Below are 17,852 nucleotides of genomic sequence, written 5' to 3'. Positions count from 1 at the left end.
GGATATCACGGTAAAAAGTGAAGTCTCTGGGGTGTCGGGAGGTTGTTTTTCTATCTGTTATTGGTATGTCCTGAGTCAGTGGGTGGCAGAGTAGAGGGAGGTGTTTGTTCAGATAGGGCGGGTAGTGTTGGCACTGGGTCAGGCGCTAGGGCAGCAGTGTTTGTTAGGTTCCACCACCCTGGGCCCTCCGTCACCCTAACCGGGCCCCCAGACGCAGCTTCCAGGGCAGAGTGAGCCATTGGGGGCTTTTGAAGAAAGCATGTAACGATTCTGGTCTAAGACACTGGAATCTTCCATCTCTGGTTTAATCACTCCAGAGAGCAGTATTCCAGGGAGGAGACACCCACAGGGGAGGCCAAGGGCTCCGGCTGTGGGGGCCGTGTGTCCCAGAATGTCTTTGATGGTATTGGTGTCAGAAAGTCTGACCGCAGCCCAGACTGTGCAAGTGGAATGGCAGCCCATTCTGACAGACCCTCTGCATCTGGTTTGTTTGGGAGCCACAGGGCGACTTAGGGCGTCTAGAAGACCACGTCAGTCCTGGAGGAAGGCTGGACACCAGCGTGACCCCTTCCCCCAGGCTCCCCACCCGCTGGCGGGGAGAGGCTTGGGAAGTCCCGTGCTTTGTCTTGCTCGGTGCCAGTCGAGCGTAGCCAGGCCCTTGCTGCAGGGGCTCCGAGTCACTCCTGCATCGGTTGGCGAGCCCTGCAGTGTGCGAGGAGCTGGGAGCGAGTGGCCCCTCTCCTAGATCTGTTTATCCTGGAGGTGTTTGATGTTTTGGAGTTGCAGCAGTGTGCAGCACCCTTCCCTTCTCTGAAGGCGAGGGTTCTGGTGTGAAGTGCTTCCCTCCCCCTAGAGCAAGGGCCTCCTGGAGAGAAGTATCTGGTGTGGTGCCCGTTCACCACAGCTCCTCGGGAAAGCCCAGGACTCAACGCTGAGTGTTTGTCCTTGATGGGCTCTTTAGGACAGAATGCGGCCCCAGGGAGGCTGGAGCCCCTCCCAGCACAACCTGTCCTCCAACCTGCGTGATGGAGATGCTTTCCCCAGGTGGAGAAATGAGCACAGGACTTGGAGATGCTTTCCCCAGGTGGAGAAATGAGCACAGGACTTGTCTGCCTTCTGGCTCCAGGTTAGACACGGTGCATCTGAGTTTCCAGAGTGGAGGCCCCGAGCCTGGGCTCTGAGATAAGAGTCTGCAGTGTCCTCTCCTCCCTGCAGTGACTCTCCCTTATCTGATCTCCCCACCCCCACCCCCCCGGGCAGGAAGGAGACCTAAAGGTGCAGAAGAGCCTGGAAAAGGGGCAGTTTTACAGGGATCATATCCAAACTGCTCTTACCTGCACCCAGTCATTCCTCCTCCGTGGTGTCCAGCCCTGTCCATCCCTCTGTCCATGTCAGTCAGTGGGTCTGCACATCTAGTGCGTCTGGAACCTTTCTTCCCTAATAAAAACTGGAAGGTTCAAGTGTTAAGGGTAAGGGAAGGGCCGGGCAGCCGAGCTGTGAGGAGAGTGATCAATACGCTGCAATTCGTGCTTCCCCTTGGCCTTCGCACAGCACTGAGGGGTGGGGGTCCCGGGGGCTGAGGGGAGCAGCCCAGCACACCTGGGCCAGTGGGGGAGGCCCCCAGCCTGACAAGCCGTGCAGGCTCCCGCAGCTTCCTCCTCTCTGGGCAGGTGCTTTGCTCCTCCTGCCTTCCCATGCAGGCGGGGGCCAGGGTGGCAGCATGCACCTTCCGTCTTGTAGTTCTGGTGACTTTGCGACCCTAGTCTTGGGGATTGCTTCAGAAGGGAGACTGTTGGGGAACTTCCCTGGTGACGCAGTCGTTGAGAATCCGCCTGCCAATGCGGGGGACATGGGTTTGGTCCCTGGTCCAGGAAGATCCCACATGCCGCGGAGCAGCTAAGCCCGTGAACCACAACTACTGAGCTTGCGCTCTAGGGCCCGCGTGCCACAACTACTGAGCCCGCGTGCTGCAACTACTGAAGGCTGTGCACCTAGGGCCGGTGCTCCGCAACAGGAGAGGCCACCGCAATGAGAAGCCCATGCACTGCAACGAGGAGTGGCCCCCACTCGCCACAACTAGAGAAAGCCCACGCACAGCAGCAAAGACCCAATGCAGCCAAAAATAAATTAAAAAATAGGGACTTCTTGGCTGTCCAGTGGTTAAGACTTCGCCTTCCAATGCAGGGGGTGCGGGTTCAATCCCTGGTTGGGGAGCTAAGATCCCACATGACTTGGGGCCAAAAAACCAAAACATAAAACAGAAGTAATATTGTAACAAATTCAATAAAGACTTTAAAAATGGTCCACATCAAAAAATAAATAAATAAAAAATAAAGGAAAAATCTCCAGTGTCCAAAAAAAAGAAGGGAGACTGTCAGAAGCTTCCAGGTCAGCGGTGGGGGCAGAACCACCCTGCGCGCAGCAGCCCCCTACCCCTGGGGCAGCAGGCCTGGTGCTGTGGCACTTGGTTAACTCTTTTCCACTCTCCCTTTTTTTAATTTTAAGGTTTTCAGATGCCATTCTGGCAACAATTTTGGCAACCAAGTCTGAAATGTGTGGGCAGAAGTTTGAACTGAAGATTGATAACGTGCGTTTTGTTGGGCACCCGACGCTGCTGCAGCACGCGCTGGGCCAGGTACGCCCTCCCTGGGCTGACGCGGGCCTGTAGAAGGCAGCCCCGTGCAGCAGATCGCATCAGGTGCTTGCCTAGCTGCACCTCCTCCTGGGCCCTGAGGGTCTGGCAGGGAAGGACACAGGCGTTCTTGCCCTGGTGTCTCAGCCCCTGCGCTTAGCTTTTGCTGTTTGCATCCAGCTTTTCTCCTGACTGTGGCCTTCTACTTTGTAGACATGATGCCGGTTTCTGGGGGGAGGCTAAGAGAACAAGTTCAGCAGCGTTTGTCAGATTCTTGAACTTTATTTATATAAAGTAGTGCAAGCATTTCTTCTTACTTAGTAAGTGATATCATGGCCAATATTGTTATTAATTTAGCTCTTACTGTTGTGCCACACCCTCTCTATGTGTTCTCTGATGGGGCCTGTTGTTACCCAAGGGAATTTGCACACCAGAAGCTGTCAGTCAGTCCTTTGCACACAGCGTCACTTAGATTCTGAAGGGTTTTGATGTGACAGCACAAGATTTAGCTCCACTTACACAATCCAGAAATCCCGTGAGGGTCTGGGATGTGGTCCTCAGATCTTCTCCATGACTAAGCCCACAGGAGGAGCTTCTGAGACATGGAGGCACCAGGGCAGGGGCCATCGCAGAGGACACGGCTGTGGTGGCACCTATGCTGCTCAGACAGGCTCAGCCCCACTGATGGCCTGTGGGTGACGGAGGGGAGCTTTGGCAGCCTGCTGGCAGTTCCGGCCTGGAGACCTGGAGGGACAGGGATGGTGACAGGCCTGACTGAGACGGCCCAGGGACTCCTCTGCCCTCTGGTGGCAACACTTGTAGGCAGCTTGGTGTTTGGGCCCTGGGCTGGCTGGGTGCCCCAGTGGCAGCCCTGTCTCTCCTGGGTGGGAGCATTGTCCTGAGTACTTGTCCTGCCTGGGAGGACTCAAGTGGGCACGGGGGTTGGTGTGGGGAAGGGAGGGTCTGGGCAGGGAGCACTCCATCCACTTGAGCACCTGTCCACCTTTTCTCCTCTGGGCACCTCAGCTCACTTGAGGTGACTGGGACAGTCTTGTCACTTCGGGTCACAGCACCTTCCTGCTCGTTGCTCCACTGCGACTGTCTGTCCATGCAGCCAGCACTTGCCTGTGCAAAGGCGCTGGTCGCTTATCAGAGACCTAGGACTCTGTTTTTCTCTGGTTCTGCTGTATTCTGGAGCACTTTCCCTGCCTGAAGTAATAGCTCTAAGTGCTTTTCTTGGGCGGTGGTGGCTCTCACTCACTAGAACTGTGCCTCTTTCACAGGTCTCCAAAACAGATCCATCTCCGAAGAGGGAGGCTCCCACCATGATTCTTTTTAATGTGGTATTTGCACTGAGGGTGAGTGTACAAATGGCTGAAGAGCAGATCAGGGAGGTGGGGTGGGGAGGAGGGTTGGGGAGGGAGGTGGGGAGGGGGTGGGAGGGCAGAGCTCATTTCCAGTGACCCTGTTGTTGACTTAGAGCTCAGACCGCTGTGGGTACGGCACTGGCCCTCCTGGGGTGCTGGAAGAGTCTAACTTCATTGTTTCCCTCTTTTTTTTTTTTTAAGTAAAATATACATAACATCACATTTACCATTTTAACCATTTTAAAGAGACATTTTGGTGGCATCTGGTAGCAGTGTTGTGTAACCATCGCCACTATCCAGTTTTCGTTGCCCCAAAAGGACACCAGTTATTCCTCATTCTCTCCCCTCCCCCAGCCCCCAGAAACAACCAATGTGTTTTCTCTTTCTGTGGATTTACCTGTTCTGCATGTTTCATATAAAAGGGATCCTACAATATGTGACCTTTGGTATCTGACTTCTTTCACTTAATGATTTTGAGATTCATCCATTTTTTTATAATCTTTTTTTTTTAATTGAAGTGTGGTTGATTTACAATGTTTCAGGTGTACAGCAATGTGATTCAGTTAGGTATACATACAAACTATCTTCAGTATCTTGTAATAATCTATAATGGAAAAGAATCTGAAAAAGAATATACATGTATATCTATAGATACATATATATCTCTACTGCTATACAGTAGGGATATATAGCAGGTCCTTGTAGGTTTTTTAAAATTATTTTTAGTTTTTTAAAAAATAATCTTTTAATTGAATCATCCATGTTATAATGTATATCAGTACTTTATTCCTTTTTGGGGCCCAATCATATTCCATTGTACGATAGACCATACTTTATCTGTTTATCTACTGGTGAACTTTTGGGTTGTTTCTACCTTTTGGCTATGAGAACAATGCTGTTAAGGACATTTGTGTACAAGTTTTGCGTAGGCAGGTTTTCCTTTCCCTTGGGGTCGATAGCTAGGAGTGGAGTTGCTGGGTCACGTGGTGACTCTATGTTTAACCATTTGAGGAGCTGCCAGGCTGTTTTCCACAGCAGCTGCACCATTTTACATCCCCACCAGCCATGTACGAGGGTTCCAATTTCTCTACATCCTTGCCAACACTTGTTATTTTCTGTTGTTTTATAATTAAGCGTAATTATTTCTTACGGCAGTTCCCAGCACTGTCTGAAGTTGTGTTTTCACTAGTTACAGGGAATTTCTTTTCAATAAAACTGTCAAAATACAAGGGATCTAAATAAATATAAAAAGCACCCCTGGGTAAGGACTGGCTGGTATTACTACGTAGGGACTTTGAAATTCAGGAAATGTATATATTCTGTACTGTTAAATAATGGCATTCCTCAGAAATATCCCACTATCAGATTTCACCAAGAAATCCAGTAGTTCTTTCTGGCTGGGCACATGTGAGCTGCACGACGGCTTTTGTACAGAAGTGTCAGTGAGAAAGTGGCTAGACCTTGGTGACAAGGAGCAGTGTGCTCTGTACCCTTTGCTGTGGCGTGGGTGAGCCTGAACAGGAGGGAGCCTGTCACATCAGGTGCCTTAGTCTCAGAGTGTTTTTCCCACTGAGGCTTTTCTGTGGTGGAGGCCACAGGTCTCACTGAAGAGTTCAGAATCAAAATAATGCTAGGGAAAAGCTCCTAAATGGAGCTTTCTCCTTTCTGAAGGGAGCTTAATTCTTAAAACTGGCCCACCCTTGTTGATAAATAAAGAGCTGCAAGTTAAAACAAAGTCAGCTGTTCCTGGTGGCTGTCCCTGGGGCTTGAGGTTCCGAGGGGAGACTCTTACTTTCTGCTTCGTGCACTTCCATAGTGTTTGCATTTTCACAGTGTCCCTTTATTACTTATATCATTACGTAATACAGACATCCACAAAGAGAACTCACGTTAAAGACAGACAAACCAAAACCATGACCAGTGCTCTCCCCCTGTCAGCACTGATAGCACCTGTGGGGTGGGCCATGAGAAGCAGCCTCGGCCCCACCCTGGACGTTGCTGGCAAGCCCTCATCTCTGGGGAGCAGGGTGTGATAGCGGAGTGTATGACACCCATGGACACGACAGTCAAGAAAACAGGCAGATTTTAAAGTTGTATGAAGATTTTTATAATAAGTAGGCTGGAAATAATCCTGGTATCCAGTAGTTGGGGAATGATTAGACAGGGTGGTGGTTTTACACACTGGAACGTCCTGTGGCCACTGAAGATGAGAAATGGGGGCGAGGCCAGACCCTGGAGTGGGTGGGTGGCTCACTGCCAGGTTAAAGCAGTGGGAACAGGGCAGTGTAGGATTTCAGAGCACAGAGGCCGTGAGGTGAACAGTGGGAGGAATTTAAAATAGCGTAAAGGGTGGGCCAGTTTTTTTCTTCTTTTCTGTAGTCATTTAAAAATGTGCACGCTAAAAAAAAAAAGTGCACCCTTTTTACTTTGAAAAGTTTTAAACAAACCCTGAGCTAGTGACAATAGATTGATGGTCCTTGCACACTTGTCTCTGAGATCCCACAGCTGCTGCCTTGCACCCTGGCTCCATCTGCCCCCAACCCCATCGCTCAAGTATTTCAAGACAAGTCTCAGACCTCATGTCTGCTCACCCCCACATACTTCAGAAGGCGTCTCTGGAAAAGGGGGGACAGCTATTTTATACCATACCTGACAGAGCTCACTGTAAGTTGGTATCAGCTAGTACCTGGTCCATGGAAACATACCCTAGTTGCCACAGCATTTTTTCCCGTTGATCTGTCTGAACTGGGGTGAAAACCAGAAGCCAGCCCACACAAGCTTGGGGGTTGTGTCTCCAGGTCTCTGACTCTCCCCTCCTTTGTCCCGTGAAGGGTCCACGGTCGGACCCATCTCAGTGTGCAGTCAGGCTTGCTCCATGTCCGTGTGTTTTCCGCAAGCTGAACGTTAGCTCTGAAGGCCTGACTGGATTTGGGTACAAGTTTCAGGGTGAGAAAGTCTCGCAGGCAAATCCCTACACTTCATTGTTGCTTCACGTTGCGTGCGGGGAGAATGGGTGTTTCTCAGAGCTCCATTCAGGGCTGGCACGTCCTGGGTGGTCGCTTTCTCAGTGTGGCCCCACGTAGCCCAGGCTCTGTGGGCACCCTGAGCCGAGCCTGGCCTGTGCAGCCGGTTGGGACACCCAGGCACACTCCATCCTCGCTCATCCCGGAGTGTGAGCGAGCGGCCCCAGACACCTGACTTGCGACACACCAGTAGGAGCGTGATGGAGGGTCAGGCTCTCAGGTGTGACTGGGCTACTTCTTCAAGGGAGTAACCATGCGCCCAGGTCATTCTCTCTCTGCTTTGCTGCGGGGAGGAATTTTACACAGATTTCTGTAAAATCTAAAGCAGAACATTTTGTTCTGAGGCAGTTGTGTACACCCTATACCCCAGACCCTCCGTTCCGTGACCTTGCGGGGACACTTGAGGGGCTGTCCTGAGCATGGGGCAGGGCTGCTGCCCATAGGTGGGCCCGGCGTGGAGTCAGCCCTCAGCCCTGTCCCCGCACAGGTGTGCTGCCTGGGGTGTGTTCTGTTTGTGAACATGGGTCTGTAGGAGCTCAGGAAGTGTTTCCAGCTCCACGTGGTGAAGGGGTTTACTGAGTCAGGTCAGGGTCTGGCCCAGGAGCCTGGCTGTGGACACTCACCACAGGGCCCTGCCTGTAGATAACCGGGAGCGGGGCGACCAGAGGTTCTAATCGCGGGCACCACTCCTCCCCCTCCTCCCACCTCCACCCGCGGGATGACTCAGCTGTTCTGGCGGCCTCCTGGAGCGCTGAGTCACGGTGGGCTGGTTATCTGCTCCGTGGACCAACTTCACAGACCCCACAGCTGCCTGCCCCACCCTTGGCCTGGGTGGATGCGCCCGCCTGGCCTGGCTGTGGTCCCTGATAGGTCCCAGAGTGAGCACGGGCGCGGAGGGAAGGGGATGGCCTGGCGCCTCCTGGCTTCTCTGTTAGCCAGGGTCTCAGGAAGAGCTGCTTACCCTGAGGACAGGTCTTCACTGAACAGTGGGCCTGGTGCTTCTGTTTCTCACACTGTGTCCTTGTTGTAACATGGGCCGTGTGACCAAATTCTCACACAGCCGGCCCTGTCCACTAGCACTCAGCGGCACATTGGTGACCGCAGACATTGCCAGGGGTTCTGCTCTGTTCTGAGCACTTGACATGTTGACTGATTGCTGAGAGAGGGGCCACTGTTCTCCTTTCTCAGATGGGAGCCTGTGACCCGGGGTCGCACAGCAGGTGGCTGATGGGATCTGTGCCTTCCATTGCGCCACTGGGCTGCCTCTGTCATGCCCAGAGTGGATGCCTAAACGTCCTCTGCCTTCCTGCATGGCCCTGACCTGGGGCCCTGAGCATGGGCACCTCTCTCTGCTTGTTAGAAATGCCTGTGTCACCCCTCCCTCCCCACTGGGGACCCCCACGGAGCCATGTGTGCTCCATCCAGGCGGCCGTTCCGTGCCCACGTTGCTGGGACAGGCCCTAGAGGGGACCCGGGACTGGGGACAGTGGTGGCACCCAGAGAGGGGCTCTGAGTGTTGTTGCATGTCCTCCCCGAGTGCGTGTGCTACGATCGAGTTGGCTGTGGCCTCTCTCCTGCAGGCCAACGCTGACCCATCGGTGATAAACTGTCTGCACAACCTCTCCCGCCGCATTGCCACCGTGCTGCAGCACGAGGAGCGCCGCTGCCAGTACCTCACGCGGGAGGCCAAGCTGATCCTGGCGCTGCAGGACGAGGTGTCTGCCATGGCCGACGGTGAGGGCGGCGGGCGGCCTCTCTGGGCAGGGACCCCATTGGGTGGCCCGATGTGGAAACTAATGGTCTGTATGGTGGGCTGAGCATGCCCTGGGTGCACAGGAAGACCCCCAAGGGACACAGCTAGACCCAGATTCCTGAACTGATGTTCCAGGAGTGGCTTCCCAGCCCAAAACGTTCCCCTCCCCCCAGACCCCTGCACGGTGGCTCTTCCTGCAGGTCAGGCACCGCCTGCCCCGCCCTGGTCCCACTGGACAGTCCCCTGAAGCAGGGGGCATGCAGAGGGGCAGCAGGAAGATTGAGCTGGCTGGGGGGGAGGCAGTTCTTTGCTTTCACCTACATTGAAGGGAGACCCAACTGAGTTATCAGCTGACCAGTTATTAAAAGTAACGTCTGCTGATAGATCCCCATGAGGCTTTGGTGTACTGTCAACATTTCAGAGCAGAGAGATGCCCACCTGTCACAGACTGTTCACCTCCGTCTTCTCGGGTCAGCACCTCCATAACAGAAGAGAAAACTAGGAACAGATTTGCCAGTGAACCTGGGCTAATTTTAGCAATAAGTAGAAGTGTACATGAACTGTGTCACTCGGGTGCCTTTTTTCAGTAAACATTAGCTTTTGATGTTTGACAGTTAGTTGTCAAAATGTGTAAAATATTTGTTTTGCCCAGTTATCTGCTAGCTAATAACAATCCAGAAGTTTTGTTTTTTAAACATTCTCTATAGAATCTGTGACTTTTTCACAGGAAATTTTTGAAAGTTCAATTTAAGTACATATATTTTTTTGTTAGACATTTATGAGAAAAGATTAACAAGAGACTTTGGATCATGAAAATAAATTGCACTGGTGTAAGTGTGTGGGGGAAGGAGTGGGGTGAGGCAGGGAGTGATTGGTCTGAGGTGGAGCGGCTCTGGCGGCCTGCGGGGAGCCTGCAGGGTAGCTGCAGAAGGGTTTCTTCCTGTGAGGGCTGTGGCTACAGGGTCAGGTTGGGCCACTGGTGAAGGGTAAATCCAGACATCCCGTATAAAGGCGGTTGAGCACACCAGTGGAGAATTTCCTGATGTATGGTTTACAGCCACTTAAAATTCTTTTTAGGTTAAGCTTGTCTTCTGGCCTGTGCACGCTCCTCGCTGTGCAGACTCTGAGTCCTCTGTGTTACAATTCTTGCAGCAAATGATGGGCCTCAGTCCCCGTTCCATCACATCCTGCCCAAGTGCAAGCTGGCCAGGGACCTCAAGGACGCTTACGACAGGTGAGACGGTGGCCTGCTTCCCATGGGCCTCCCCGGGCTGGTGCCTTTTCCCTGCTGTGCCTGAGATGGGGGGAGGCTGGGGAGGAGCCCCGCTGGGACGTTCACCTCCAGACTTGTCTTTAGCCAGAAAATGAACCTGAAGAAAGCTGAGCATGGGATCCGAAATGCACGGTGACGCTGACTGAGTGCAACACCGTGCCAAGTTCCAGGCCCACCTTCATTAGGCACGGCCACTGTCACCACATCACCCACGAGGAGACTGAGGCTCAGAGGCTGGGGCTGGGGCTGGCTCTGCTCCCCCCGCGCCAGGGTCATGGGGGTTTGGGGCCCTGAGTGTGTGAGGGCAGCAGGCGTTGGAGACACTGCTCATATCAGTGGCTCAACACCAACTCTCTTAGATGTGGACCAGCAAGGCACTTCTCTTCTTTTTAAAGAGCGTCCATGTGGCTCTGACCGCTGCTCCCTGGGCCTGGGTCTGCAGTGGGGATGGGATGGGGAATGGGGGTGGGGGGCTGTCTGCCCAAATGCACCTGGCCAGTTGGCTCACCGGGGGCCTCTCAGGGCTGAGGGGACCTCGCAGCACCAGGCATGTTGCTGGACAGATAGTGTGTAGGTGCAGACCTCTCTCCTCTCCACCGCCCCCAACTTCCCCACATTCTCTGCTCCCCCACCTCCCCCACCCCGGCTTTCTTGGGGCTTCGCTCCGTCCAGTGGACCCACATTCCCTGCTGGAGGTGGACCTCATCTGAGAGCTGGGGCCACAGCACCATCGGGGATCTTCATTGCAGCGTGCGGGATCTTTAGTTGCGGCGTGCGGGATCTAGTTCCCTGACCAGGGATTGAACCCGGGCCCCCTGCATTGGGAGCGTGGAGTTTTAGCCACTGGACCACCAGGGAAGTCCCTTTCTTTTTTTTTTAATGTTAATGTTTTTTCTGATTTCACCAATGATATGTGTTTATTATAGACATTTAGGAAATATAAAGGAAATAAAAATCATCTATAATCCCATACCCCGTGATAATCACTATGACCTTTTGGTAATTTTCCTTTTTTTTAAACTTAAGCCTTTGAAAAGGTCACCTGTCCTTTGAGTCTGAAAGTCAGAGCACAGAGTTTCTTTCCAGTTGCACCCTCGCCAGGTTTCCTTCCTGGTGGCAGGGTGCATTGCATCAGGCAGCCAAGTGTCGTGCACCCTGTCGCAAGGTGCTAAAGCACATACGGTGAACCCTTTCACAGCCAGAGCGCACTGAGTGCACGGTTCGCCCTTTACCTCCTCACTTTAACGTGCAGCTTACCGACAGACGTCTGTCTATTGGTAAATAGGGACTGACTTCTCCTTGCTGCACAGCTGCCTGCCCCCTCCCTGAGGCATCATTGGCTCCAGCTTTTGCTGCTGAAAGACGTGCTGCTCAACTATATGCGTGTTATTTTGTGCGAGTGCTTGTGCATCCATGAGATAAATTCCTAAAAGTAGAATTGACGGGCTGAATAGGTCAGGTGTGCGTGTCATTTGGAGGCACTTCCTTCTGTGGCTCAGTCTGCATTCCCATCAGCAGCACCTGAGCTTTGCCAGCACAGGGTCTTGTGAGCTTTTGGGTTCTGCCCACCATGATGGGTGGAGGACGGGGTCTCAGGGCAGCTTTATCTGGACGCAGGTGTGCACGACTTCGCGTGTGGAACATCCATGCTTCCTTTCCTGTGAGCGCTCTGCTCCGACCCCTCACCTGTTTTGTTTTTTGTTTCTTTTTTGGCCTAGCTGCACAGCTTGGGGGATCTTAGTTCCCCGACTAGGAGTTGAACCTGCGCCCTCTGTGGTGAAAGCGTAGAGTCCTAACCACTGGACCGCCAGGGAAGTTTTCACCCCTCACCCATGTTCTGTTGGGGGCACAGGTGCCTTTATGTGGGAGGGAGAGCTGTCCTTCGGGGTGTGTGTCCGGGCTGGAGTTTCCGTTTCTTTATTTCAGTGACCTCTGGGCGTTGGGGGAAATCAGAGCAGCATGAAATGCCCCTTGCTGCATGATTGCCTTGGTTTCTGGTCCCTCCTGCTCTGGAGACCTCTTTTTTTTTTTTTTTTTTTTTTTTTTTTTTTGTGGTACGCGGGCCTCTCACTGTTGTGGCCTCTCCCGTTGCGGAGCACAGGCTCCGGATGCGCAGGCTCAGCAGCCATGGCTCACGGGCCCAGCCGCTCCGCGGCATATGGGATCCTCCCAGACCGGGGCACGAACCCGTATCCCCTGCATCGGCAGGCGGACTCTCAACCACTGCGCCACCAGGGAGGCCCCTGGAGACCTCTTGGCGAAGCCTTGGTCTTGACCCAGAACAGGTTTCTGGTCTTGTAGTCTGACCCCGTCTCTTTTTTTTTTTTTTTTTTTTTGCGGTATGTGGGCCTCTCACTGTTGTGGCCTCTCCCGTTGCGGAGCACAGGCTCCGGACACGCAGGCTCAACGGCCATGGCTCATGGGCCAAGCCGCTCCGCGGCATGTGGGATCTTCCCGGACCGGGGCACGAACCCGTGTCGCCTGCATCGTCAGGCGGACTCTCAACCACTGTGCCACCAGGGAAGCCCAGACCCCGTCTCTTTTTATCCACATGATCACATGGAAGTTTTTCCTGCAGTAAGAGAATTGCTGCCCTCTGGTTTGGGTGGGCTGGTATGAGAAACCCCTTCCTTGGAAACTGTTGCCATTTTCTGAGTGGGAGTTTGCATGCCTCAAGTAGGATTAGACTACAAGCTAAGTTCACGCTAACGTGGAATTACAATAAAAAGCAAACCAGAATCAGACTTTATGTTTCTAAGTGAATAATGAGCTGTGATTTCTTAGGTTTGAATTGTGTTGGAAAGTTGGAGGGAGTAAGGCCCTGGAGAGTTGGCTGCTTCCTTGGTGACCTGCTGGGCCGGCCGAGCTGGGGCTTGGGGCAGCCCAGCACCCTCTAGTGGCACTAGTTCCAAGGACAGGAGTCAGCGTGCGGCAAAAACAGCTGCCAGGGTCCACCATTCAGCACTTAGATTCCTTCCAGAACCGAGGTGTGTCAGTTTCCTCCAGGTGAAACACCACCCCATCCTTCCTGTTTCCAGACCTCACTCTGACCAAGTGGGGTCTGGAAACAGGCTCCTGGGTCCTGAGTCCGGCCCCAGGGAAACTGGCAGTGCTTCTCCCACAGGAGTCCCAGGGGCATCGGTGTCCTCCCCGTCCCCTGTCCCTGCCTGGCAACAGCAGCGACTCTGAGACTTCCCAGGAGCCCCCTGGTCTGTGGCCTTCCCTCTGACCCACCAGGTCTGTGTTGGCCTCGAGGGTCTGGCCTGGCCCACTCCGCTCCTGCAGGGTGGACTGCACCTTGGAGCTAAGAAGGGGAGGCTGCGCAGGCGGCGGGGAACATACAGCTCTTTCTTGGTGGAGACTTGCTGGCTGACCCCTGGGAAGGGCGTTCTCAGAGCAGAAGTGAGAGGCTGGAAGCTGTGAGAACTGGTTGAGGTTAGGGGTTGGGGTGGGACTTTGCAAAGGAATGGCTCTGGATTGGCTGCTTTAATTAAAATCCGGGTTTGTGGTGTGGCCTGGAGGTCCTGTGCCCCGGGACCTACGTGCCTGTGGCCGCCTCAACTTGCCCAGCACCTGTGTCTCCCCGTGCAGCTTCATGACTTGAGTGACAGCACCCCACGAGGTCAGGGATGTCCTTTTGCTTTCTGTGACACAGCCCTCGTGCTCAGCATGTGGTTGAAGGGATGAGTAAACAGGAGTCCCCTTGATGTGGATTCCGTGGGGCTCGAAGAAGTGTTTGTTGAAGAGTTCTCAGAGCTGACAGAGCCTGTGGTGGGCCCGGGAGGCTGGGAGCCTGGGGAAGCCACCCAGGTCCGGGCCTGCGGGTGGTGCTTTGTGCGCTGGGGATGCTGTTTCACTGCTGCCCATCCAGAGCAGGGGTGGGCCCACAGACACGTCCACAAGTATCCTGGGAATTTCAGTCCCTGTTGCCATGAAACGCACTTGCACTTAAACATTTCAAGGTTGGCCTTTTGGAGCCCACCCAGACCTCGTGGGTCATGTGCAGTTTCGTCCCAGTACATGTTGTGTTTGGACCAAAGGGTGTAGGGCTGGCTTCGAAGGTCTCTGGCCTGGGGCAGGAAGAAGGGTGACCGGTCCGAGGCTAGAGGAGGACGTTAGGTTAGGAATTGAAATTCTCTCTTGGATGCTGAGGTGTGAGCTGATGAAATGAGCTGGTGCACAGTCGTCTGGGGTGTGAAAGATAAGAGCTTGTTGGAAGGCCGGTGTGGCCGCCTCAGGACGCATCTATCTCAAGTCGCAGGTGGGGCGGCATCTCGGAGCTGTGTGAGGGGCCGGATAAGCCTCACACAGGGGCAGTGTTTTTCCTCAGTGTTCCCAGACCCAACCGTTAACTGCCGGCAAATAGAAGTGAGAGCTTCCCAGGACCCTTTTCGGGCCCAACTTCTACTCCGCTAGTCTTGTCTTAAAACTGCACGCACTTGAGAAACAAGGGTAAATGTCTCTCTTTCCTCCTCCTGACAGACCTCAGCACAGCTCTGGGCTCACCTCTTGATGGCGGTGGGGTTTATAGGGCATTCCCAGTGCGGTGCCCTCCCTCCTGGCTTGTTCCAGGGTGTCCCAGGGTTCGCCTGGGCCTGCAGCTGGCCCTCGGGTGCTGCTGGAGGTGGTGCTCAGGGTCTGCACGCTACAGAGCTCCGTTTGTTTGTAAAGAGGCACCAGCCTCAGTGCCAAGTGCCCCACGGGAGGAGGTCGCCAGTGTTGGGAACATGGAGTAAAGTCCACGTGGAAACTAGGGACCCAGGGAGGGCATGTCTCCCCCCAGAGAAGAGGACCCCATGCCAGTGTGTGCCCAGACTGTGTGGCCAGGGCTCTGGGGACAGTGACATGGTGGAGAGTCTGCACAGGCCTTGACTCTTCATTTCCCTGGTACCCAGATTTGGCACTTGCAACTGAGTCTCCATGTCCCAAGCCCCCTCCCAGCCCATACACACCCCTGCACCCTCCCCCCATCCCTTTTCTTACCACTCTTTTGGGCTTCTTGTGTTCACACAGTTTGCTTATGATTCCCTGTGTCTTTCTCGGCACCGCTGAGTGGGAGCCCCCAAGTACAGGGCTGTAAATTGTGCCCCAGGAGCCCGAACCAGTGCTTGGGGCCTCTGCACGTGCCACGTGGCTTGGCGACCTGCACGCGGCATCCCTGGGCTCCTTGAGGAGCCCACACGGCTATCTCTGAAATGAGAGGCCTCTCAGTGTTTACTTCTGACTCTGTGGCATTCATTCCAGCAGGCACTTTGAGCCGTGTCCTAGAGGTGAGCTCAGAGACAGGAAGACCTTGATTTTGAATCCACCAGCCTTTCTGAGCAGGGATGAAGTGAATGGAGGAGGAGCTGGCGCCCCGTTTCCTCCGCCTGCTTCCCTCATACACAGATGCTGAGAGCATAAATGTTGCCCAGGCAAGTGGAGCCACTACCCTGGGTCCCCTTTGTGTGACTTTTGATCCCTGAAGACGCTGTTTCTCAGGGCTTGACGTGAGCCGTCCAGCCCACAAAGGCCCTTGGCCAAGGAGTGGGGAGGCTCCAGGAGCCTCCGTCTGCTCAGGTGTACTTGCTTCCTTCTGGAAGAAGCCAAGAGCGGTGTCCTCCACTGGGACCTGAGGAAGGACCCGGGGTCTCTTCCCCAAATTGTGACAGTCACCAAACCCGTGCCTGGGTTTCACCTTGAGGGGCTGTGGCATCAGCAATGGCCAAACCTTTGCCCTCCAGACTCAGCCACAGCCTGCAGCCCCACCCCTGCAGCTCAGAGCCTAAGACCGTCCCTTGAGGGGGGCTCCTGGGGACCTGGTTCTCCTGGCGCCCTCGTGACAGGACAGGCAGAGGGAGCAGACGCTGGTGTTGGCAGGAGTCCTGGGGCAGTTGAGGTCACAGACGTGCTCTGTGTTCTTCCCACGGTCCTTTGCCCATTGCCCATTCCCTGCTGGAGACAATGAAGGCTTATTTTTACATTTGGAACTGCTGACCACGGATTCTGCCATCCGTCTGGGCGGAGCTGTGGGGAGAGACTGTAAGAACGGCCTGTGGGCGCGGGGCAGGGGCCACGGGGCCGCCTCCCAGCACCTTGCATCTGTGTGCCTGAGAGCCCTGAGACCTGGGCGCCAGCGGGGCCAGCAGAGTGGGGCTGGAGTGTGATGGGGAGGGTACCCTGGGCAGGGCAGGCGGGCCTCGGCTGGGCACAGACCCCCTTGCCTTCTGCTCCAGCAGTTGCTCCCCCCGCATCCACACCAGGTGCCATGCCACGGAGCCGTGGCCCCAGCTTTGTGTGTGGTCCCCCTGCACGGTGTCACTAGGAGACTGTTCTCCTGGCAGGGGCTTCCTGAGAGATGGTCCCCCCAGAGCGGACACATGTTCCTCGGGCCTTTTCCTTCCTCCGTTCAGGAAATGCACTCAGTGCCCTCACGTACCCCTCCATTACTAGTTGTGCAGTGAGAAGTGCACCTTGTGACTGAATTCTGGTCGGGAAACAGCACTGACCAGCAGACGGCAGGTTGTGCTGCTGCCTGGTGCACAGGACACATGGGAACTGTGAGCAGCCTGTGGGCCTGGCTCATGGTTGAGCCACTGAGAAGGTGGCGCTTGAGTTGAGACCTGAAAAGGGGGGAAGGAACCCCGGGGCACCTGGGGGAGAGTGTGTGGCCCAGGGCAATTACACGGGCTTGGAGAGCCGCAGGGCAGCCTATTTTGCTGGACCCATGGGAGACGGGGAGGAGACAGGGTCGGAGAAGAGTGGGCAGGTCCCACAGGGCTCCAGCACTCTGGGGTCTTGGTTGGGACTGCTTACGTGGGAGCCCTGGGGGTCTGAGTGGAGAGGGCGGACAGAGGGGGCCGGAGTGGAGAAGGTCTGGACTTTGTCCCTGCCGTGAAGCAGATAGGATTGACAGATGGTTTGAGGTGGGACGTGAGAAATGAGGGTCAGACACAGAGTTGCCACGTCTGGCCTGAGCAAGGCCAGGGCTTGAAAGAACCAAAGTTCCATCACGGAGACGAGGGAAGCCGAAGGTTTGAGCCGAGGCTGGCGTTGGCGGTGGCCGTGGAGCCCCTGGGGCTGCTGGTGTCTGCAGGGGGATGGGCCCCTCCCCGGCAGGACCTTCCTCTCCTGCTCAACTCTCCCTTTTGGTGACAGGCCCTGCCCTGCCTGGCAGCCCACTGTGATGGAGCCTTCCTCAGGTGTGCAGAGGCGGCCTCAGGATACCCCTAGTGCACTGAGGCTGTGGGACAGAGATGGGAACCCTGGCTCTCTGGTTGGACTACAGATCCCAGGGCTGGCCAGGAATACAGTTTTTGTGGGTGTTCCTAATACTTTTTCTTCTCTTACACATACTGAGGTCTGGGACAAGATGCTTTCTTGCTCTGGAAGTCTCCCCCTGCAGTTTCCTCCGTGTGCCGGGAGGAGGCGCCCTCAGGGGGGGTCTGTGTGGCTTGTGTGCACGGCTGGGAGCTGCTGTGTGGGTGGCTGACGGCCTGCTTTCTGCAGCCTGTGCACATCTGGCGTGGTGCGGCTCCACGTCAACAGCTGGCTGGAGGTGAGCTTCTGCCTGCCCCATAAGATCCACTACGCGGCCACGAGCCTTATCCCCCCCGAGGCCATCGAGCGGAGCCTGAAGGCCATCCGGTGAGTGCCAGCCCCACGCACACCCTGCCGGGGCCCTGCTCTCCTGTGTCCTGAGGTTTACCAGGTACTTGGTTCCAAAAATCGTCTTTTCCTCTTCCTGCCACAGAAATTGGCAGGTAGGGCGCTGCTGTTTACAGGGTAAAAACACACGCTTTTGTGTCCAGTTTTGTCTAGAGAT

At 54.9% G+C, this 17,852-nt stretch overlaps 1 protein-coding gene across 3 annotated transcripts in view; it reads left to right on the top strand.

Annotated features, from left to right (window-relative positions):
• The window catches only part of NPRL3 (NPR3 like, GATOR1 complex subunit), a gene marked incomplete at its 5' end in the record, with an annotated part of 35,338 nt that overhangs the window by 8,919 nt on the left and 8,567 nt on the right, over positions 1 to 17,852 (top strand). For 2 of the 3 annotated variants that reach the window (XM_079718834.1, XM_079718833.1), the window contains 5 exons: positions 2,506 to 2,635; positions 3,916 to 3,990; positions 8,603 to 8,756; positions 9,928 to 10,009; positions 17,537 to 17,674. In XM_079718834.1, the coding sequence (XP_079574960.1) occupies positions 2,506 to 2,635; positions 3,916 to 3,990; positions 8,603 to 8,756; positions 9,928 to 10,009; positions 17,537 to 17,674 (579 nt within the window). The remainder of the gene's footprint in view (positions 1 to 2,505; positions 2,636 to 3,915; positions 3,991 to 8,602; positions 8,757 to 9,927; positions 10,010 to 17,536; positions 17,675 to 17,852) is intronic. The other variant, XM_079718835.1, reaches the window with a different exon arrangement.

This window comes from Hyperoodon ampullatus (genome assembly GCF_949752795.1).
Source record: "Hyperoodon ampullatus genome assembly, chromosome: 14".
Taxonomy (NCBI): Eukaryota; Metazoa; Chordata; class Mammalia; order Artiodactyla; family Ziphiidae; genus Hyperoodon; species Hyperoodon ampullatus.
The sequence above is the reverse complement of the archived record's forward strand: the minus strand, read 5'-3'. Positions and strand labels throughout refer to the sequence as shown.